At 47.4% G+C, this 24,411-nt stretch overlaps 1 protein-coding gene and 1 long non-coding RNA gene across 2 annotated transcripts; one reads left to right on the top strand and one right to left on the bottom strand.

The window, feature by feature from the left end:
* Positions 1 to 711: 711 nt before the first annotated feature.
* On the bottom strand, positions 712 to 20,220 carry LOC116953481 (cotranscriptional regulator ARB2A homolog). The gene is made up of 12 exons (XM_032973717.2): positions 19,674 to 20,220; positions 13,249 to 13,314; positions 11,805 to 11,870; positions 9,384 to 9,481; positions 8,907 to 8,972; positions 8,473 to 8,664; positions 7,618 to 7,713; positions 6,066 to 6,161; positions 5,656 to 5,775; positions 4,976 to 5,083; positions 3,967 to 4,051; positions 712 to 3,420 (listed from the first exon to the last, which is right to left on the bottom strand). Exons 1-12 carry the CDS (start codon positions 19,771 to 19,773, stop codon positions 3,275 to 3,277), a joined length of 1,239 nt encoding a protein of 412 aa, XP_032829608.1. The 5' UTR covers positions 19,774 to 20,220; the 3' UTR covers positions 712 to 3,274.
* On the top strand, positions 2,203 to 11,681 carry LOC142931312 (uncharacterized). The gene is made up of 2 exons (XR_012947314.1): positions 2,203 to 2,291; positions 10,923 to 11,681. It is a non-coding gene; the product is annotated as an uncharacterized LOC142931312 (long non-coding RNA).
* Positions 20,221 to 24,411: the final 4,191 nt, after the last annotated feature.

Here is a 24,411-nt window from a genome sequence, read left to right as displayed (position 1 = left end):
TGGCTTTATTTTGGTGATTTCGAAAACCGTTTTTGTTTTGGCTATGTTTGTTTGTTGTAGTACGGTGTTAGACTGATGGCTTTAATCTTAGTTGTCTTGTGGTTGTTGTTGTTTGACTTGCGTCCCACTGGGATTTTTGCACACAGCGTTGGTGTACGGTGCTTTTCCAGGAATATTTTGATGTTTTTTTCCTGGATTTTCTGTTTGCACAGTCACATAGTCACTTTAAGATGTTTTCTTGTTCATGTTTTTTTATTTTTGCTTGTTGCGGTTGCACCCGATTCAAGAGCCGAATGACTCACAGGGTTATACCCAATAAATGAAATGAAATAAATAATTTAAAAAAAACTTTCAACATCCCCCGACCGCCACTTGTGCGAGCCGTGGCCAGCGATCAGCCGTGAGGTCGCAGCGCTAAGTCGGAGAACACCTACCCCTGCTCAACAGCCTCACCATCCTTCAGCCTCGTGTGTAACCGGCGCATTTGTATGCGTGTGGGATTATCACCTTTGATTTAATACGGATCCTATGGCGGTTCAGGTTAATCGTGCATTCCGCTGGAAAGTCAGCGTTGTGTTTGTACAATTGAGGTAGTTTAGATGTCACGCAACGGATTACCGGTGAGAAATATATTCCGAGAACATATTTAGCGATGTACCCTTACTTAGATTTGTGTACATATATGAATGTGAATACTCATAGACGCACACGTTTTTGCAAATCTTTTTATTTCATAACAGTTGGCTTGTACATTTGTCATTGTGAACAGCACTTTCAAACAAACCTTCGACTCCACCAGTCATTACATAAACGTGCACATGCATGTACGTGTGTGTATCTTTGAGTGTTAACTCTGAACGCCCTCCCATATGTCAACTCGGCGTTAAATGAGTGCCTGGTGGGGAGTGTATCGATGTTGAACTTCTCTCACGCCGTACGTGGCCAACCGTGCTAATCCGAATTGTGGGGTAAGGGCAAAAAAATAAAAAAAAACAAAAAGCAGTTCTAAAGCAGTGCCTTTTTCATTCTCGTTTTAAAAGTGCAGAGCTCCAGTAATTTCCTAATATCGGAAGGAAGAACGTTCCAGACGGCCGCAGAAGCACGTCTACCCCACATCTACTTCCCCCCCCCCCCCGCCAACAGTTGTAAACTGTTATAAACTGTTGGGGGGGGTGTATTTGATGGGGGAGGGGGGGGGAGTGGAGAAGTGGTGGAGTAATGGTCCGCACGGCGTCATCGGACACCGGCGGTGTGGGTTTGGCCGTCTTTGTTCGATGGCTCGCAAAATCCGCTGCAAGGATGACCGTAGTTCTCCCTGCTTTTCTGCAACGTTGTCTCTCCTCGTCCCGCTCATCGCGAGCCGTCTCAGCGTGCGATGTTGTGGTGCCACAACAGCGAAGCCGCTCCGTCGAAACCGGGCCCGTCGCTGTGCTGCTGCGACCGAGAAGCCACCCGGCTCCCATCACAGCACTTCCCCCCCCCCCCACCTAAACACACACACTCAAGTAGGGCCTCATGGGGAGGGGGGCACCTGCCCTGAGTTTTTACCCGAGAGGCCCCCTCGTGGGGGTGCTCCACGGTTTCTCAGGGTCAGGGAATTGGCAGACAACCCCCCCCCCCCCCCAGGCCAAATGGCACTGCGGCGCCGTGGCTTAACTTAGAATTAAATGACCACGGCGAACTCACTGAGAACCGCAGTGAGGAGATGCCCAAGACACACACGGACCAGCAGACAGGTGGGGAGAGGGGCAGCGTGGGTTAAGCGTCTCTACCCATGGTGCACCGCGGGCTAGCGTATCTACCCATGATGCACCGCGTATTAACGGTCCTACCCATGATACACCGCGGATTAACGGCCCTACCCATGATGCACCGCGGATTAACGGCCCTACCCATGATGCACCGCGGATTAACGGCCCTACCCATGATGCACCGCGGATTAACGGTCCTACCCATGATACACCGCGGATTAACGGCCCTACCCATGATGCACCGCGGATTAACGGCCCTACCCATGATGCACCGCGGATTAACGGCCTGACCCGTGATGCACCGCGGATGGGCGGTCCGAGGGCTTTGAAAGGAGGATAAAGAGGGACGCTTTGGGGAAGCACGGGGCCATTTTATTATTTGACTGGAGATCAACAGGAGGGAGGGATCGGGGAGCCGTCACCTGACTGTTACTCGCACGTCCGTGAGACGGGGCAGAGAACAGCCAGATCCTGTTTACAGCATCATCTATCCGCGACCTCCATCGCTGCGAGGTCGGACCGTAAGTACGAGGGAGAGAGGTAAGACAAAGGGACGAAATTCGGAGAGAAAATAGAGGGCAGACAGGTCCATGAAGTATCAGGCAGTAGCGAGATAGGTTAGACCTGTCCTGCTGCTCCGTACTGACACACACAGTCTAGTTCGATACTCGCGGGGAATAAAACCACTAATAGGATAAAGCTGTGTCGTGGTCACTGTGAGTGCGAGGAGGGAGACGGAGTGTTTGGTGTTCGCATACCGGTACGAGTGTGTACAGAGTGTTTTGTGTTCGCGCGCATACGCGGCTGTTTGCAGCGAATAAGGGAGTAGAACGTGCTTAGTGCCGGTACCTGTACGATCGTTTACAGTATTGTTCAGCGCGTGCGTACCTACACGAATATCTTTGGTGGTGCCCAGCGCTCGCGTACCTGCGCAATAGCCTACAGTAGCGCTTTGCGCTCGCACGCCTGTGTGACGGGGTGGTGGTCGCGCACTCGCGCTATTGTCTAATAGCGAATTAAGCGCCTGGCGTGTGCGAATACGCAGCCGTGTAAACAGCCCGTTAAATCGGAGCAAAGTAATCGCGGCGTGTTTGTTTTTGCTTAAGCGCGTGGAGCGTGGGTGGGAGGGAATCCCACGGGGGCGCGCCGCGCCTGTTTATTCCCGTGCAGGACGGGGTTTTACTTTGCGAGCGCGCTCCACCGCGGCACGCCGCCGTTGAACAGGATAGCGCATCGCGAGCGCAAAGCGTACGAGCCGCTAATTAAGCTACGCAAACGCGGTCGACATCCCAGGCAGAGGTACAGGGGGGCGAGGCATTAGGGGTCGGTAGTCTGGACCTGACAGAGCAGCCGGGGAGGTAGCGGTATGAATGGAACGGGGGAGTCGGTGAGCAACGGAAACGACAATTCAGTGATGGCGGGGGACGGTAGCCCTCACATAGTCACTTGATTTGGGTCCACCATCGAAGCCCTTCCCGTCTCTAACGTCGTCACTGCCCGCCGCATTCGAAGTCGCGACGCAGTCACCTCCGTCTCCTCCTGACGACTTCGCCTGTTTCGTCTGGTTTGTCTCTTGCGGGCTGGTAGTCAGGATTTTCCAATTTATTGTCGAAGTATATAAAGATGGACTGAAGCGCAAGCCAAGAGGTCATGTCGTGCTGCGTTGTGCCTGCGGTGATAAGATACATTTTGAGTTGAAATAAGATCATGTGCAATTACAATTTCATTGGGGGGGGGGATTCATAATGACTATATCAGAGTCCCTAGGCTGCTAGTGCTGAGATCCTTTGCTCAATACCTAGGTCTGGGTCTCTCTCACTCTTAAGGCGTTCAAAGTGGCTTTGTCATATTCACCAATGGCCATGTCAGCCCCCCATAATTAAACTTGTTTCTCAAGTGTAGCGAGTTGATTGTCTCGACCCAGTCCAGCTCACGGGTCGGCAACCCAAAATGACAAGAAGAGACATTTTTTTCCGAATTCGGTAAAAAAACACTCAGCATTTCAAGAGCCACAATGCACGTGAATAGAGGACGTTTCTTAGTAAATAACATCACTAAGCAGTTGTTAAAGACCCGCAAACGGCTCTGGAGCTGCAGGTTGCAGACCCCCGGTCTAGCTCGAGTGAATAATGATCACACGCGCACGACTATAATTGCCAATCAGCATCCTATTTAATAAATCCGTGTACGTAAGTAGATGGTGTGGATTACTGACCAGCGGAGAGCTGGACATAGGCATCTCCATGTCCATGAATTCTGGTGTCCAAAGCCTCTGAACTGGTCACCCAGTTGACACTGTTCTGTACACACACGCAAGCACACTTGAATAAGCACAGACCCAAACAGCCACGCACGCACATCCACACATACAGCAGCAAAATGTGAGCTAAGAAACAGCGGGAAGGTGCAACTCCCATCATGCCTTGCGTGCGTGTCATGTGGCCACGTTGCTCCTATAATGTTCTCATGACCATATCGTTTAGAACGCCAACGCAAAAGAGTTGCAAGCGTGGCTGTCCCTTCAGGCATCGGTGAAAATAAAGAAAGAACTGTAGACCATAATAACAGGGGTTTTCCCCTTTTTTTCTGGCAACAAAACTGAAACCTTTTTTTACGACGATTCATGTCTGCATTAACCACAATACCTGCAGTCAAAGTGCAAACAAAAAACATACTATGATACTATGATGCATTGTCCTTGAAACTGAATAGTGCATTGTCTTTGAGCTGTATACGCCTTTTGGCGTCATCTGGTCGAGCACCAATTGGGTCGAGGCTCAAAAGAAAGCCGTCCCTTCGTGTGGACCAATCAGTTTCAAGGACAATGCATCATATTATCATAGTATGTTTTTTGTTTGCATTTTGACTGCAGGTATTGTGGTTAATGCAGACATGAATCCTTGTAAAAAAAGGTTTCAGTTTTGTTGCCAGAATAAAGAGGAAAAACCCTATTATTACATTTTGGTACTGGCAAAGGAGGTCTAATGAAACTGTGGGCCAATTTCATTCTCATTAGGACTCATCAGTGCTGTACAGCCATCTATCTTTACTGCCGGCTTTACACCCCTGGGAGCCCAAATATGGAGAGGGCTGTAACGGTTACGCTTTCAGAACACTCATTCGCACTTGCCAAACAAGCCACATTCCAAACACAACACTCTAAATGTGTGTTGTAAACAGAATTGGCAGCAGCATTGCAATCAAGCTATGAGTGTCATTCCCACCTTTTTAAACCATTCCAACATTGTTTTGTTCTTCTGAGGAAGACGGTGGGGGGAGGCAGTCAAAGCCACGGCTGACAACCTGTCCAGCACAGCGGGATAACTGCTGACCTGTTGCCCACACACACACAGCGTACGTGTTATCATTACGCACATGTACATTCCCTTTTAGTCAAAACCGCTGCCGGCTAAGGGCCTCCCTATGACCATACTTCACCAATGCTGGTCAGTGTTGGTTGTGAAGGCCGGGAGCATCTTTGCTGTACAGTATGAACGTGAGCGCATCTTGAGGCGGCTCACCAGACCATCTATCAACTTTACCACATTCTTTGGGTCTTTCGGTAAAGTCACGTAGATCGGTTCAAAGAAACCTATCTACGTGACTTTACCGAAAGATAGATAGCCTTCATATTCTTGGTTCTTTCGGTAAAGTCACGTAGAAGGGAAACAATAAAATAATAAAAATATAAAACAATAAAATTCTCACGACGTTTCGACTGCAACACAAGCAATCATCATCAGGTGTGAAAACCACACCGAGAATATGAATCCCTGCAGTCACGAAAGCTTTAAATCAAAATAGATAGGCTTCTTTGAACCGATCTACGTGACTTTACCGAAAGACACAAAGAATATGAATTCCTGCGGTCACGAAAGCTTTAAGCCAAATATTTAAACCTCACCACGTTAACAAAGTGTACGCCACCGCAGCTATGAGCCACCAGGAAGACTCTTGTTGCTCTGGACTTTTGCACGAAGTGCTGCCACACGTACCGCAGGTGCTGCTCGGGGCTTTCGTTGTCCTCGGGAGGGGAGAGACAACGGGAACAGAACGCGTCGACGGAAAACCTCCGTTGCCATTGGACGCTGGCACCTGGTTTGTTACAACTTGATGTCAAAAGCATCTCGCAAGCTCAGAGAAAGCTGAGTATTTCACGCGGGCAATAATGTCAACGATAACGATTACGATCAAGGAAATCATTTGAGTCAATGTGACAAAAACCACGATTACAAAGATGACAATTCTGCTGCCGATGTGGATAATAACCATGACGATCGTGATCTGACGAATGCATTGCTCATTGCTTCTCACCCTGATGTAGTGATATCTCTGATGCCTCCCTCTCCATCTACCGCTCATCCTCAAGTCGCTTGCAGCGTTGGCGTCCATAGAATTGGGCTGCGGACCCTGAAATCGTGAACGACGGAACGACACGATAAGGGGGACTGGGTTAATGTCAACTCCGTGGTCGTTGTAGAAGTAGTTGTGGTGATGGTAGAAGTTGTTGTCAGTGGCGGCTCGTGACATGTCCACGAGTTGGGGCTGTTGTGAGTGACCTCTGAAAATGTGGCGTTCTAATCAAGAAACACCCCGTCGTGTTATTTTGGCCTTCCCGTGAAAGTGATGTAACTGTCTTATCTATCAACGGTGAGGCATTTATAAACAAAACAATACGAAACAACAAAGCACTCAAATGCTCGACCCATAACCCTCTAGTTCCACACGAAACAACCCCTTAGGCGCTGCCAAAAGAACGCGGCCTGCTACATTTGCGCAGTGCGACCTCGCGTTGTGACTTGGTCACCACAGCCACGGGTGCCTTCTTCACCGTCCCGAATGGGTCTCAAACTGCGTGGCTAAAATGCGAAGCAAATGGCAATGAATGAAGGGGGGACAATCTCTCACTCGGACGCCTTAAAATGTTATCTTCATTCGGCAATTCACGTTGACAGAATTATTATATTAAATGTTTTTTTTTAAACGCAACTAAACAATTTATAGAAAGAAAAAATTTCATCCGAAAAATAATTTCTCATCTCCAGTTGCTTGGTGGGACGGCGAACCATCGCCGCCTAAGTGGACGAAGCACGCCTGGGTTGTGGTAAAGTTCGATGCGGCAGTGGTGGCGATGGCAGTGGTGGTGATGGCAGTGGTGGTGATGGCAGTGGTGGTGATGGCAGTGTGGTGATGGCAGTGGTTGGTGATGGCAGTGGTGGTGATGGCAGTGGTGGTGATGGCAGTGGTGGTGATGGCAGTGTGGTGATGGCAGTGGTTGGTGATGGCAGTGGTGGTGATGGCAGTGGTGGTGATGGCAGTGGTTGGTGATGGCAGTGGTTGGTGATGGCAGTGGTGATGATGGTAGTGGTTGGTGATGGCAGTGGTGGTGATGGCAGTGGTTGGTGATGGCAGTGTGGTGATGGCAGTGGTGGTGATGGCAGTGGTGGTGATGGCAGTGGTGGTGATGGCAGTGGTTGGTGATGGCAGTGGTTGGTGATGGCAGTGGTTGGTGATGGTAGTGGTTGGTGATGGCAGTGGTTGGTGATGGCAGTGCTGGTGATGGCAGTGGTTGGTGATGGCAGTGGTGGTGATGGCAGTGGTTGGTGATGGCAGTGGTTGGTGATGGCAGTGGTTGGTGATGGCAGTGGTTGGTGATGGCAGTGGTTGGTGATGGCAGTGGTGGTGATGGCAGTGGTTGGTGATGGCAGTGGTTGGTGATGGCAGTGGTTGGTGATGGCAGTGGTTGGTGATGGCAGTGGTTGTCACTCTGCCGCAGCGAACGAGGGGAGCGGCGTGCGGGTGAGACTCCGTGAGGTTTCCAGGTTCGCGAGCAACGCCCGTTGGCTCCAGGTCACACAGCCCACACCTTCTTGTCGGCCTCCATCCTCTTTCTCTCCCTCTCCAGCCTCTCTCCGTCAATGCGGTTGTCGTTGGGGTTCAGCACCACGACACCGTACCCTTCCTGCGGAGAGGCGAGTCAGGTCGTCGCATTATGTTATGGACCATCGCGAGCTGTGATCTCTACCCATTGCTGGACGAAGGCCTGACTGTATTGTGACATGGCAATGCATCGAGGACCTGTACACGAGCTGATTTCATCGCTCCGTCTCTTACAATGGACGTTACACCACGGAGGCGTTAACTCATTTGGCTGCTAGTCGCTCGGTATTCTTGACCACAAATGTATTTCTTCACATCACGAAAGACCACCGTGCATTCCAGAGGATGGACTTTTGACACAGTAACTTGGAAAAGAGGCTTCTGGCTGATGAGCAGTTGCATTCCGAGCATGCTAGGAATTTTATAGCAGGATAGGGTTCAAGCAACTTGCAAGTTCTCAATGGAATGTTGCAGGAAGGTGTAGGGGATGTAATCAGGAAGAGGAGGTTGTGAAAGGTGGGGCGGTGCTTGCGGGGTTGAGGAGGGCAGGTCACCGAGACAGGCACTGGAGTGGCACCCCCTGCGGATGGTGACCCAGAAATAATTATCTGTTAATCTCAACTTAAAGCTTTCGTGACTGCAGGAATTCATATTCTTTTGGTCTTTGGACGTTTCGATCGCAACACAAGCGTTCGTCGTCCGGACGAACGCTAGCTTGTGTTGCGATCGAAACGTCGTAGTTTTTCTTTGAACCTATCGACGTGACTTTACCGAAAGACCCAAAGAATACCTGTTAATCACCATCACGGCTGAAGTGCACAACGGTGCCGGCTCCATTTACCTCCATGGCTTGCTTGATGTAGGGGATCTGAGTGCCGGAGTCGAGGCAATCGTTGATGATGAGCCTCCGAGCCCACTGGCCGGCCCGCACCACTCCGCTCCCGTGAACGAGCAGCAGCAGCTTCTCCTGCTGCAGCGCCCCGGGGCTCATGAAGATGAAGCTGAAGGGTTCATTGTCATTTATGGCTTCGACCTGCAAACCCCGAGCACCCGCCGGAGAAATGTCCGTCTATTGTTTGTATACGCCAATAGAAACTAGCCTGTTACTCTACTTGTCCAGAGATCCCCCACCCCCCACCAGAGACCAGTCTGTTGGGCCATTGTCCAGGAATGATTTAACGACTCTATGGCAATTTAACAAAAGAGTTTAAGACAAACTTGGTACATTACACTACGAGGTGGAGGATACATAAACTGTGTATTTTTTACACTCACAGGAACGTAATGCTTTTCCAGTCCACATTCCTTCACCAGAAGTTCGTACACGTACTCGGTTATGACCTAGAAATTGACACAAGACAACGTCACAAGATTGTTGGGCAGTGCTCAACTCCACTGCGGTTCCAAGAAACAGGTGGAAATTCCACATTACTATGGCGGATGCCAGTCCATTCTTAATTTAACCACCACTGTTGGCTTCCCTGTACACTGTCGTGTTCACTGTCGTGTTCAAACAATGTAAAGCTCCTTGTCAATCCACTTCTGGATGAAGGCCTGCCCACACCCCGTCAGTCTGGAGGTTGTTTGACCATACTTCACCACGCTGGTCAGTGCGGGTTGGTGAAGAGGGGGCACCCCACGGGTGGCAAAACAAAAAAGCCATAACTGTAAATCCAGGATCTCAGCGGTGCTGGGTCAGTTCTTTGTTTTTGTTAAAATCGGTGAAGATTCCATCCCTGGTTCGCGTCTAACCTCTCCCAGTGCCTCGTAACGCCGCTGGTCACGACTCTTGTTGTTGTAAAAGTTGAACTGAAAGCACGATCCATCCTGAATACTTTCGAGCCTCCCTTCTAGAGACGCACGCAGACACAGAGACGCGCAGACGCGCAGACACACAGACGCACAGACACACAGATGCACAGACACACAGACGCGCAGACGCAGACGCGCAGACGCACACACAGACGCGCAGACGCACAGACGCACAGACGCGCAGACACACAGACACGCAGACGCACAGACACGCAGACGCACAGACACACAGGCACGCAGACACACAGACACACACAGAGCGCTGTTCAGTGACTTTTACACAGAGGCGTCATCATTCTTCTGAACCCATTTAAGGAGCCGTCCATAAATGACGTCACGCACCTAGGGGGGGTGGGGTCAGACATTTGTGACGATTTGTGACGAGGAGGGGGGGGGGGGTGAGAAATGTGACGTCACATCAAAATGCGCAACTTTAAATAAATATAGACAACACGTTCTACTTAATTAAATATACTTTTTAATAAATGTTTTCTCCTACAACGTCAGAGTGCAGCGCCACATTAAATGCGCACTACAATGACAATAGTTTAAAGCGATTTGAAGCATGTTTTTTTTTTTGGGGGGGGGGCAGAGCTTTGTGACGTCATATTTGAGGGGGGGGGGTCGAAGGGGGGGCGGGTCAAAAATCGTCCAAAATCGCGTGACGATATTTATGGACGGCCCCTAACACGCAGGTGAATATCATTACATGGCCTGAGTCAGAGAGAGTGCAATGTAAGGGTTCTTCAGCAATGAAGAGCTGATAATCCTGTACACACCTGCAGTCACGTACACTTTCCTTAGTTTGCTGCAGCGCGATGTTTCACGCTACAACACGACACCAGTTTTCACGATGTAACATTTCCTGTGATAGTAACCTTGTAATTGTACTCTTTGGTTCTATTGGGTAAAGTCACGTAGGTGATTTTTTGTTATTTTATTTTCACCTACGTGACTTTACCCAATAGAACCAAAGAGTATGGATCCTAGCAGTCACGAAAGCTTTAAATCTAGACCTTGTAATTGTATTTGTACTTTCACCGTTTTGTTTCCTTTGCTGTACTTCAGCGATATTTAAAAATCGCTTCAAAGTTCTATACCTGCAGGTCACTCAAATATAAGCCTGCCTAAAGTATTTTAACTACTGCAACTTTGCAATTCAGTATATCATGCTTATAATGCACAAGCTGTCATCTCCGTCCAATTATGTTAACCGTGGTGGGGAATGAAACTCAGGTCGCTGAGTGCGTAGTGCAGTGTGCTCACGACTGCGCTACCATTCCCCGAATAACAAACACATTACGTGTATTCTACATACATCTCCGATTATCACAGTTGGCTACGTACGGTGCAAAAGAAGTTCAACATACATACAAACATATGTAGTGACACAGCGCTGAATGTTGTACAGCAGCTGCAGGTAGGCACTTAGCGCGCACGCCGTTGATCATATCCGCGGCTGTGTGCGTGTGCCGGCAGGGCGGAGGAACTGGGGCAAGGGTCACGGTGGACCTCGTGGGGAGGCCCCTGGAACCCTCTGGAGGGTTCGAGAAGGGAGGCGTGGCCAGGGTGGGGCCAGGGCAGGGCCAGGGCGGAGCCAGGGCTGGGCCAGGGCGGAGCCAGGGTGGAGCCAGGCCGCGCCGAGGGGAATAAAAGCAGCGGAGAGCTCCGGAGAGCTCTGGGCTGCCGGTTCTGGGAGTGGACTCGTCTCGTCGTCATTATCATTAGACCTCCTTTGCCAGTACCAAAATGTAATAATAGGGTTTTTCCCCTTTTTTTGGCACCAAAACTGAAACCTTTTTACGAGGATTCATGTCTGCATTAACCACAATTCCTGCGGTCAAAATGCAAACAAAAAACATACTATGATAATATATGCATTGTCCTTGAAAATGATTGGTCCACACCAAGGGACGGCTTCCTTTTGACCCTCGACCCAATTGGTGCTCGACCAGATGACGCCAAAAGGCGCACTCCTTTTGGCGTCATCTGGTCGAGCACCAATTGGGTCGAGGCTCAAAAGAAAGTCGTCTCGTCGTCTTCGTCGCCGCCGCCTTCGCCCGATGATTGCGCGGCCGGGCAGTTGTTGGCGGTCTCGGTCGACGCCGTGGGTGCAACGCGGACAGGGTCGTGTCTGGGCCGGGTCGTGTGGCAGCGTGGTCGTGAGAGAAAGGGGGCCGGAGTTGGTGGCGTGAACTCGACAACAATAAAAGTGGAGGACGGTGCCTCCTGCGCCTACCTCGTCTCCGACTGAGTGTGTGCGTGACGTACGCCGCCGCCCGCACACACAAGCCTCGAGTATAAGGAAGAAGAGACCTGCGACGCATACATGACACGTGATATACGTAACCCAGTTATTACCTTCGTTGAATTCGTATCCAAATTCCGTTGTGGTCCGATAAGTCTCAAACTCATCATCTGTCCAACCTGAAGAGCGGGAGTGATAACAATACAGAAACAACAGTTGTTTTATATATATAGCATATAAATACCACCACATCTAATGACACTTCATGAGTAGACCAGCGATAGTCTATCCACTGCTAGATGAATGTCACCCAACACTGACGTCAAGCCTCAGTAGTCCTACAATTCCACGACCCATCTTGCTCCTGAATATGAAACTATACGAGAAAAACGTTTTGGTTAATCAGGTAAGTTCCACTGAGCTATGTAGCTCTATAGCTTTTTTCAGAAGCGACCTGTCCATAAATGATAGCTTAATGAAGTGGCTTATCACGTGGCAATGTATATTAGAAACCAAATACCCTAAACGCATGTTTCTAAATGTGGAGGGAAACCCCAGAGGACCCTGAGAAAAATCCAGGCGACCACGAAAAAACCCCCTGCAAATCCAAATATACAGCAGCAGGCGTCAAGGATCGGGATCAAACCCACGACCTCCTGTATACCAGGCGAGGTAGTTAACATCTCCTAGCCACCGCGTCGAGCTAACCTCATCGCTCCATCTCCATGGTCCATGGTGGTCATCCTCACCGTTGGCTGCCGTTCTGTCACAAGTCCAGTCCACTGGACATCATGCATTCTAGCAACCTATTACCGCCTAAGCCCACTTACTTTTATTACCATTCAATGTCCCTTCATTTGTGTGTTAGTGCCTGATCCATAAGCTTCTATTTCTGTCTGCTTCTCTTTCCGAGTAAATCCCAGAATGGATTTCTCCACGCTTTTTTTTTGCGCTCCTACTTGGTCTCATCCATTCCCTCCATCCGTTTCTATGTTTCTCACACACGTATCATAGCGGGCGATAACCACGGATTGCAAGCGAGGGAATGCCCAAACTCGTACGCAAGTCGCGTTTTGCGAGCTCGTACCCAAGTCGCTATTGCAAGTGGATCTGGGTCAACAAAGATAAACGAAAACTGTACGCTGAGAAAACGGAACTTGCTCATGAAAATCTGCACATCAATGTAAAAAACAATGAATGTTTCAATCTACATATGCCAATAACGGCATCCTTCATACATTTATTCAGTAGCAAAGGCCATGCCGAGTGATGCTGTATTTAGGTGAATCGTCTCGCAAGCAAAATGTGCGAGTCCAAATTCTGGAGTGTGGTGGGGGGGGGGGGGGGCAGCCTCCCATCTTTCCCAGGTTAAGAAACAATCGGTACTAAATTGTGTAAAGTCAAACTCTGGTTGATCTATGCGAGACAAACCCCTGCCGTGGGAATTTGGAATTTCCACCACAGGGTGGAAATGCGCCTGCCCGCTCATTTGAGCAGGGTGGCGCATTGCCTTGGATGCATCGGATGCAGTAAACCGTGATAGGAAAAGAGATGTACCGAAAAGCCTCAAGAAATAGTTTGCAAAAGCCATGAAATCGATGTTCTTGGTCTCTAATTCTTCCACTGCAAAATAAACACGCACACACATGCACACCAAAGGTCACGCTCCGTTTTGAAATGAACAGTTTTGTTTATTCCGTGGAAATCCGTCACACATACTCCAACCAGCAGTCGCAGCCTCACGCGGTATATATTTGATGCGGGTATTCAATAACTCACCTTTAAGTTTTCAAAACGTGTGTCAGCGCGTCTCCCTGTCCAAACAAAGTGCTGGTTGGTGCTCTCCTGTGCTGGGTAAGCCTCGGGTCAGGGGCAGAAATTCCACATTCCTCTGGTGGCAACCAGTCCATCCACACAATGACTCATCACCAGCAAAGAGATGATGGTGATGATGATCATTAAGATGGGCTACGTCGTCGCCACCCTCCCCCCATCCCTGATTAAGGATTTGCAACTATCAGAGTATGAGTTGCGGGCTGACCGCACACACACACATACTGCAATCAGGCTCGACCTGCGGATCCGGGGACCCCATGCGGCTCTTTCAGGACCGTCTGGTATTCACCAGAGAGCATTGCGGCTTGTGAAATACTGAGGTTTTTTTTTGTTGTTTACCGAATTCAAAAAACAAAATTGTCTCTTCGTTTTATTTTGGGTGCCGACCCCTGGGCTAGACCGGAGGATTTCCAGTTGAGCATTCTGTATTGGATGGATTTGGCCAATTCTCTACGAGCCAGATAAAGCACCCTATTGCAAATCCTAAGCCTGACTCGAACACGAACTCTCGAATCCCATAGACCCTTTGGAAAGTTATCCACAGATACAAATTATGAAAGTGGAATTAAAACTGCACATGCACGCGTATGGCATCTCCATAAATACAACCAGTCACCTCGTAGTTACACTGACCAAGGTATGGAAAACTGATATTGCAATAATCGTAAAATAGTTAACATATATATCTCATAGCAAACAGAGCTCCCTCCTGCCTAATGATCAAAGGGTAATTACCAGATGCTTAATTAGGCACGATATTATCGATTCAGGATTTAACGTGTACCCTTTAATGCCATCATTGATAACAAATGGCGCCGCACAGTACCTGCCCGTAGAGGCCGGCGTGCTGAAGTATGATTAAGCAGAGGGCCTCATCCAACAGTGGACTAACGGAGGGCTACTGTACATTTAGCCATACTTCACCACGATGGTCAGTGCGGATTGGTGAAGGGCGTGGAACATAACAGTTTTGGGGATGGCAGCCTTCATGCAGCAGTGGATAGACAATGCCTTACGATGACCGTGTGTTTTGTAACCTACACCGTCCGCATACAACGGGTTGATTACAGCTGATATCAACTTTTCAATGAACGTCACGTGAGTAGTGATTGTTAACGCCGTGACTGTATCAACAAGGGATGGCTGCTTCTGCTGCTGCTGCTTTGGCGCTGTGGTGTAGTTAGTTGCCACGCTCGCCGTCTCTACAGTTAGAGTGGGGAAGGATGTGGGGTGAAACGTCGGCAACTCTCACCTCTCCCAAGACGTCTGACCAGCGTGGAAGAGTGGATCAAATGTAGCCTCTCGACACGGTAGCCCAGACGTCTTGTGACCCACATTTAATTATCGAAAAGGTCATTCTTTTTTCCAGATGAGGTTTATTTCAAACAAAAAATTTATATGGGAAAAGGAAAAATATGTTTGGGGTTAATTAATTGGGGGGGGAGGGGGGTCACAAGACATCTGGACCACATTGTAGAGGAAAGCCTTTCGAATGGAGGCTCTTCGACCCGCAATAAAACTAAACTAGAATACATTTTTGTTTTATTTTGCGAGCTCAAGTCCCACTGAGCTTTTTTCAGAAGCGACCGGGACATTTATGATACCTAAACGAAGTGGCTTATCACGTGGACATTTAAAGCAGCAGCCATATACGCGCGGTGATGTTGATTCGGAGAGAAAACCCCGAGGAGCCAGACAAAAATCCGTGGGGAGAGAGAGAGACACACACACAAACTTCAAATATACAGCAGTAGGCGTTAGGGTTGAGATCAAACCCACAACCTCATGCATACCAGGAGAGGTAGTTAACATCTTACCACCGTGATGATGATGATGAGAAAGAGAGACGCAAACTTCAAATATACAACAGGCGTCAGGTCGGGATCGAACCTACGACCTCCTGTATACCTCGCGAGGTCGTCAACATCTCCTAGCCACCGTGATGATGATGATGAGAAAGAGAGACGCAAACTTCAAATATACAGCAGCAGGCGTCAGGTCTGGATCGAACCCACAACCTCCTGTATACCGGGCGAAGTAGTTAACATCTCTGAAGCCACCGGTGGCGCCCATGAACATCGCCCACCCGTCCCCGACTGTAAATAACCTGGCAAGACCCCCTTGATAAAGAGTTTGGAGACTCGGTGAGACCTTTCTTGGTAAAAACAAACTTAATAATAATACTGTACCACAGTGTGAGTAAGACTCCTCTCCTCCATTACAGATGACACCTGCAGCAGTGTCTGGTTACCATTGCCCTAACAACGTTTAACATTTTTGTTTAAAACAAGTCTTACTCCGATATAGTGACAATAATTATACGTGTACTGCACGTCGAGTGCGCGTGTGCATTGCACGAGTCAGTGGTGTCTATCCACTGCTGGATGGGGCAGTCTCTGTGCCGTGCATGACCGCGGGGCTATCCGACCATACTTCACCACGCGGGTTGTCTACATAAGGCGCTGTAATCCACACGTTATACAGCGAAGCAACAGAGCCAACAGTTCAACTTCGCAACGGATAAGTTCAACTTTCACGGAACACTTTAACTCAGCAACTTCATTGCAAAGTATATTTTATATACCTCACTGTGGCCTTAAATAACTATTATTTTTTTTTAAACAGCGCGGCACACATTTTTACCTGCAACGGCAGGGTCTTCTCGTGTAGCAATCTGGACGTGTGTTCAGAAGAGTTTTACTGCTCTTTATTTTCACATTACTGAGCCAGATAGCAGCTTAGTAGTGTGTGGGTGAGTTATGCGCGTGTGTGTATATATATAGATCAGAATTCCCCTTGCCTGGTCACAAGACACAAACGAAACTAAAAATGTGGATGTGACCTCAACGACATTTTTTTTTGTCAAGTATGCGCACGTTCCAGAGCGAAACGTATTCCAATGTTTTCTCAGCCTTGTCCGGACGAAGAACGTCGGCTGCCAAGCTGACATTTGGACTTACCACCAGATCTACTGCCATACCTACAACCGGACGTACCACCAGATCTAGTGCCATACCTATAACTGGACCTACCACCATATCTACTGCCTGTATATAGCTAGACCTACCACCAGATCTACTGCCTGTATATAGCTAGACCTACCACCAGATCTACTGCCTGTATATAGCTAGACCTACCACCAGATCTACTGCCATATCTACAACCGGACCTACCACCAGATCTACTGCCTGTATATAGCTAGACCTACCACCAGATCTACTGCCTGTATATAGCTAGACCTACCACCAGATCTACTGCCTGTATATAGCTAGACCTACCACCAGATCTACTGCCTGTATATAGCTAGACCTACCACCAGATCTACTGCCTGTATATAGCTAGACCTACCACCAGATCTACTGCCTGTATATAGGTAGACCTACCACCATATCTACTGCCTGTATATAGCTAGACTTACCACCAGATCTACTGCCTGTATATAGCTAGACCTACCACCATATCTACTGCCTGTACATAGCTAGACCTACCACCAGATCTACTGCCTGTATATAGCTAGACCTACCACCAGATCTACTGCCTGTATATAGCTAGACCTACCACCAGATCTACTGCCTGTATATAGCTAAACCTACCACCAGATCTACTGCCTGTATATAGCTAGACCTACCACCAGATCTACTGCCATACCTATAGCTAGACCTACCACCAGATCTACTGCCATACCTATAACTGGAACTACCACCATATCTACTGCCTGTATATAACTAGACCTACCACCAGATCTACTGCCATACCTACAACCGGACCTACCACCAGATCTACAATGACGCCTTCAGACAGTGACCTGCTCGATTTGAATGGTTTTTAGAGATCTTTAACGTTCACTGAAGCAGACGGTGTGCGTTCTATATTTAATACACTCGAAGTGTTAACCAGCGCAAAGCCACACGCTTACGAGTTGATGGGTGAATTGGCTTCGCGATGGATGCGTTTTGGAACTATTTGTCTGCTATAAATGTGCAAACGATGATAAGCCACTTTGTTGAGCTATCATTTGTGATAGCCAGGTCGCTCCTGCAAAAAGAGCTATACAGCTCAGTGGGCCTTACCTCGTAAAATAAAGAATAGTGTTAGTAGGCAGGGGGTTGGCGTAACGTCACGTTTGTCAGTGCGGTTACCTTTGATAAAAACACAAACTAATGTGGATCGATAGTGTAATAAATACGTTATCTTTTGTGTAGAGAGACAGATACTGTATATGAATGAAACATTGTTGTATGCATTGTGTAACCGTTGACAATGTGTGGGTGGAATGTTTGATTTGAAACAATAAACTCAACTTAATTACAAACAAATCCAACACTCACCGAAGACCAAACATTTATCAAGTAATAAAAAAAATCGATGTCAAACTGAAAACATTCAAACTCATTGCATAACCAACCATCATTCAGCTCATCAAAGAACACACCCTTGTATAACCACGTCACTTGCATACGGATGACATGCATCATACGCACAACCTTGTTCAGTCCACTGCGGGGTGGGTGGAGATCACACTGGTCAATCCGGGTTGGTGAACTGTTGGTGCGAGTACTATTGGCGAGCACCTATCAAGGCTGGAATTCTCCTGCACGAGTTGGGAGTGGTGGTGAGGTCAGCACACCACGCCCGCCTGGTTGACCTTTGTCTACCCTACACTCGCGGGGGTCGCCAAAGCAAAATAATAATAAGAGGCATCTTTTTTTTGTTCGCTAAAAAGCTAAAGAGGTGCAAGGCACGTGATTGCGAGACGGTCATTAACGACTAACGTCACGAAGGCAGCCCTGAAAGAGCCGACCCCTGGTCTACCCAGTGCCGGTGTCCACGTACACACCACCAGGCACTCATTTGAAGGCTGAGTCGACCTTGGTGAGGCCCAGGACCGGTTTATATATTCACCATTGAGCAGTGCACTAACCACGACTGCATCCCCATCATAAACACACACACAGGCACTCTCTACCAAAGAAAGACAAAGATTCCCCGTATAGCCTGAACAGGCTGTTGGGGGCAAGTGCTGTTAGCGAGCACCTATGAATGACCGCCAGGCACACGAGGGGGTGGGTGGCCAACACCACGCCCGGCCGCCTTTGTCACCACAGTGGCGATGTTTACTACACACCGCACAAGAAACTCATTTGAGGCCGAGTCGACCTAGGGGAGGCCCACGACCGGTTCAGACAATCGTCGCTGGTGTTTGGCCATGAGCGGAAATCGAACTGGGGTCGCCGGGTTCGTAGCGCAGTGCCCTAAGTGTTGCACTATCGCAGTGCAAGTATGTAGTTGTAGGGTAAATCTGATGCCGTTATATATTTATCCTCCAGGACCAACCCCAGCCACTAATGAAGACATCACGAAAGCAGAGCTCCGTCTATAATAGGCAGCAGCATCGGCGCCAGTAAGCCCCATCCATTATTCAGCAGCCCTGACAAGGGAGAGAGTGGAGAGATGAGATCAGAGCGGAGTGTTAGAGAGACACGGGAGGAGAGGCAATGTTTGAATCTCAGCCCAGTGAGATGCAATGCAGTGGGGGAAATGTCGTTTGACTTTAGGCCATTAATATAATTAAGGAAACCCGCTATGAAATAATAACAATTGCCCATTTCGACAGCTCCCAATGCAGCCTCTATACCCAGTGCGTGTGTTTGACTGTTATAGGATTAGATGAAATATACAAGTATTCCTGCATATGCACGTGAGTATGCATAGGCCTGTATAAATTTTGAATGAGCGTCTGAGCTGTATGTAAATATTGCATACACACCCCGACTTTAAATTATATGCTGCACGTGCAGAATGCATATTTATTTACCAGTAGCCGGCAGCAGCAAGACTCTTCTGGCTTTCGACTCTCGTCTTCGTCATTTGCCATGATAAATCCACTGCTGGATGAAGGCACATTTAGCAGTAACCGGTAGCAGACTCTTATGGCTTCCTACTCTCATCATCATCAGCCATGATCTATCCACTGTTGGATGAAGGCCTCCACAAGCCGCCGACGCCGCCGCCGCCGCCTGTCACGGCCCTGCGACGTAGCGACCAATCAAGGCGTACAACACATTCAAATGACAAGAAACTCATCACAACAGAAAAAAAATCAGTGCAGACCGGAAAACCGTACGTTTCAAACAACACGCGGAAACCTGTGTATGTTGAACTTCTTTCGCACCGTACGTAGCCAACCGCGCTAATCGGAGGTGCCAGGCCAGAGAAGAAACGACCACTTAAGCCTTTCAGCATCATGTAAAAAAAAGAAATAACCCATCAACATTTTCTTGGTTCTTTCGGTAAAGTCACTTAGATAGAAAATAAAATAAAAAATATTATATTTTAAATTTATTATTTAACATTTTATATAAATTTTTGTATTTTTATTTTTTTATTCTATCTACGTGACTTTACCGAAAGAACCAACAATATGAATTCCTGCAGTCACGAAAGTTTCAAGTCAAAACCCATCAGCCGTTCCTGAAGAACTTTTCACTTCCGCCTTTCCTCCATCTCGTGTCGTTCGAGCGACTGCACGCGAGCCCCAATGCGTGGTGCGTTCCCTCCTTCTCGGGGTGTCTCGCTGTCTCGTTTAGACGACCACCTCGCATCGCTCCACCCTCGCTTGTCCACAGCGTGCCTGCGATGCCACAGGGGCCGTCCATAAATGACGTCACGAAATTTTGGACGATTTTTGACCTCCCCCCCCCCTCATCACACGGCGTCACAAAAAGTCAGACCCCACCCCCTCTTTCAAATATGACGTCACAAAGCTCTGCCATCTCTCCCCCCCCCCCCAAAAAAAAAATAAAACATGCTTCAAATCGCTTTAAACTATTGTCATTGCAGTGCGTATTTAATGTGGCGCTGCACTCTGATGTTGTAGGAGAAAACATTCATTACAAAGTCTATTTAATTAATTAGAACGTGTTGTCTATATTTATTTAAAGTTGCGCATTTTGATGTGACGTCACATTTCTCAAACTCCCCCCCCCCCTCGTCACACATCGTCACAAATGTCTGACCCCCCTCCCCCCCCAGGTGCGTGACGTCATTTATGGATGGCCCCACATTCTGGCGTCGGTGGCCCTGACGATGTTCCAGGTAACAAACCTCCGTCAGCCTGGGCTTCAAACCAAAGGCTGAGACCACTTATCGCAGTTAGCCGAACCTCATAGCTAACATTTAAATGTTATTGTTTGCGCGTGTTTAGAGGTATACGTATAAGCTTATAGGATAAACCATATTCGTGCAACATTTGAGCGTTATAGACCTTTAAGTGGGAGCTTTGCGGGGCGATTTTAAAAGTTGTGTCCATATATCTCTCGTGTCAGACCAGAGGTTTTACCTCTGGACCTCCAGTGTCAGGTAAGGTCAGAGAATAAGGTCAGAGGTTTTACCTCTGGATCTCCAGTGTCAGGTCAGAGGTTTTACCTCTGGATCTCATGTCAAAGGCTTTAACTCTAGGCCTCCAATGTCAGACTAGAGGTTTTACCTCAAGATCAGTGGTTCGCAACTTGTGGTCTGCGGACCCCTGCTGGTCCGCGAGAGGCTACTGCAGGGGCCCGCGGAAAATAAAAAATAAAAAAAATTACCAAGGAAATGTACAATTTCAAATAAACCATAATTTTATCTAGTTTCCAAAATCTACTACTGTCATTTATTTTACAAATATGCTTACATAGTATTATTTTTATTGTGTTTTTTCTTCTTTGGTTCTTTCGGTAAAGTCACGTAGAATGAGAATAAAATAATAAAATAAAACAATACAATTCTCACGACGTTTCGGCCACAACACAAGTGGCCTTCTTCAGGTGAAAGGAACAAACCTGTCGTCAATTGTTAGATATGCAGAATAATGTGCGCCTTCCACGTGCAAATTTTATATTTAAAATGCGGATAAACTTTTCAAATGTCTATGAAACTATGAACAATGCGAATTGATTTATTTACAGCGGCACAACACATTGTCACAACTGTGGAAGTGATCACGATACAGTAATAGGTTTTTACCCTTTTATCTGGCACCAAAACTGACACCTTTATACATGGGATCATGTTTGCAATAACCACAACACAAGCAGTCAAAATGCAACAAAAAGAGACAACTCTGATAATGATATTGGCACTGTCCTTGAAATTGATTGGTCCACACCCGAGACGGATTTTCTTAGAGTCTAGCCTCCACTGGTGTTGGACCAGATGATGCCAAAAGGCGTACAACTCAAAATGCTTACCCCGAGCTCTCAATACTCTGATAGTGCGCTGTTTTTGAGTTGTACGCCTTTTGGCGTCATCTGGTCCAACACCAGTGGAGACTAGGCTCTAAGAAAAGCCGTCTCGGGTGTGGACCAATCAATTTCAAGGACAGTGCATATTATTATCAGAGTTGTCTCTTTTGTTTGCATTTTGACTGCTTGTGTTGTGGTTATTGCAAACATGATCCCTTGTATAAAGGTGTCAGTTTTGGTGCCAGATAAAAGGGTAAAAACCTCTAGATTTAAAGCTTTCGTGACTGCAAGGATCCATACTCTTTGGTTCTATTCGGTAAAGTCACGTAGGTAAAAAATAAAACAACAAAAATCACGACGTTTCGGCCACAACACAAGCGGCCTTCATCAGCGCTATCCTCGAGACAGCCTGGTCCCTTCACCTGATGAAGGCCGCTTGTGTTGTGGCCGAAACGTCGTGATTTTTGTTGTTTTATTTTTTACCTACGTGACTTTACCGAACAGAACCAAAGAGTATGGGTAAAAACCTATTACTATATCTTGCTACTGGCAAAGGAGGTCTCACAATGATCACGATACGGCTGTTGCCGAGTTAACCGTGTTTTCATATATACAGTTGTAATATTATTTTCCATTTAAAGTTTGTAAATTTACACATTTTACACAATTGTATTTAATTACAATTAATGCAGTCGTGAAAATTCTGTGATTTAATCTTACGCAAGGCTGTCACCATCATCAACCATGATCAATGGCTGGTTGCGTGTATTTATATGCTGTGTAGTATTGGGGAAAGCCCGCCTATATAGTTGGGATATGTATTTAATTACCATTAAATCACACAACTTTAATTTCAAACGCCAATGTAATCGGCAGGTCCAATACATCGCTACGGGATTTGGAAAATCTATTTTAAAAGTGAGAAAGCTACGCATCGCCGATCGCCACTCATGCTGCGTCGTATTCCTACTCCGCGTGTGTGTGTGTGTGTCAGCCGGCAGAGATTTCCATCACCATCCAATCCGAGATTTAACAATTTGTTACGGGAGAGAGCTATGTAGGTCTTTTTCAGAAGCGATTTGGCCACAAATGATAGCTCAACAAAGTGGCTTAGCATGTGGAAATTTATAGCGGACAAATAATCGAAACGCACGTTTCTAAATGTGGATGGGGAAAACCGGAGCACCCGGAAAAATAATCCACGCAACCACGGGGAGAGACACGCAAACCCCAAATACACGACAGGCGTCAAGGTCGGGATCGAACCCACGACCTTCTGTACACCAGGCGAGGTATTTAACATCTTACCGCGAATGCCAGTACACCTCCATTCCCTTGATATAGACAAACTCTGCGAGCTACTTTATTAAACCTGCGGGAAAAGGAAAAAAATCGAAAACCAAGCCAATAACTCTCACCGCACGCTATTTCGCGCGCGAATAAATGAAAAATTGAAGGTCACCGATGTCGTCTGTCGGACAGTCGAAATGGCGGCATCGAGCGAAATGTCATCTGCGTCGTCGGAGGTCAGACTCTAACCCGAGCGCGCCGACCTCTGGGGACGGGCGCGCGTGTAATAAAACACGACGTTATTTCTTGTAAAATGTCAGCAAGACGCGATGAAAAGAAAACAAACGGCGGTCAGGCCGGACGGTCGGGCTCGTAATCAAGACGTCAAACAAGAGGGAGCGCTGCTGTGTGCAGCAGACGCGTTCTGGGTGACGACGGTCTGAGAAAATGTATCGTGACGTAACTCAAGGTCAAGAGGTCAATCACGGCTGATGCGTTACCTTGGGTGTGGTCTGGGGCTTGATAAATCCGACTTGTATGAATACTCCTTGGTTCTTTCGGTCAAGTCACGTGACTATGGATTCCTGCAGTCGCGAAAGCTTCAAATCAAGATTATATGATGAATGTATTTATTATTCATTTAATTTTTTTGTGACTTGCTTTCCCTCTTGCGTCTATTGTGCGCTATTGTTTGTTTGTGTGCGTGGTAAATTTTTATTTAAAGCTTTCGTGACTGCAGGGATTCATATTCTTGGTTCTTTCGGTAAAGTCACGTAGAAGAGAAACAATAAAATAATAAAATTCTCACGACGTTTCGACTGCAACACAAGCAATCATCAGCAAGGAAATTTGAAAAAGTGGCTTTTTTAACGTTAGCACCACGGAGAGCGATTTGATGAACCATTTCGGGTCTTAATTGATCGTTCACGCTTACGGTGGCTTTCAGACCGCATCCATTATTTTCGTCTCCCCGCTCCTCTTTTCCGAACATAGATGGACTCGTCCATCTGAATAACTGCCAAATCGCTTTCCGTGGTGCTAACGTTAAAAAAACCGCCACTTTTTTATTTTCTTGCTGTGGTTTTCACACCTGATGATGATTGGTTGTGTTGCAGTCGAAACGTCGTGAGAATTTTTTTTTTATATTTTTATTATTTTATTGTTTCCCTTCTACGTTACTTTACCGAAAGAACCAAGCATACGTGTGCGTATTGTTTGTTGGTGTACCTTGCCGACCTGCCTTAATTGTGCATGTGCAAAGAGCTTCATGGCTCATTGGATTCAACCAGTCGAAATAAAGATTCTGATTCTCATGGCGATGCAAACATAACTCGCACTTTCTTCAATCTTTCTGCTCGTGAAAAGTCCGAGC

The sequence above is a fragment of the Petromyzon marinus genome, chromosome 52 (assembly GCF_048934315.1).
Source record: "Petromyzon marinus isolate PM22_M1 ecotype Great Lakes invasive population chromosome 52, UKy_Petmar_22M1.pri1.0, whole genome shotgun sequence".
Taxonomy (NCBI): domain Eukaryota; kingdom Metazoa; phylum Chordata; class Hyperoartia; order Petromyzontiformes; family Petromyzontidae; genus Petromyzon; species Petromyzon marinus.
This window is presented reverse-complemented; position numbering and strand designations above follow the sequence as displayed.

Excerpts from the sequence above, each read along its gene's own strand:
- LOC116953481 (XM_032973717.2), bottom strand. The coding sequence starts at position 19,773 with ATGATGCTGAAAGGCTTAAGTGGTCGTTTCTTCTCTGGCCTGGCACCT. Across the intron at positions 4,052-4,975 it reads TGTTGGAATGGTTTAAAAAG|AACAGTGTCAACTGGGTGAC; the intron begins GTGGGAATGACA and ends GTGTGTGTACAG. Across the intron at positions 3,421-3,966 it reads CTATGTCCAGCTCTCCGCTG|GCACAACGCAGCACGACATG; the intron begins GTCAGTAATCCA and ends TTATCACCGCAG.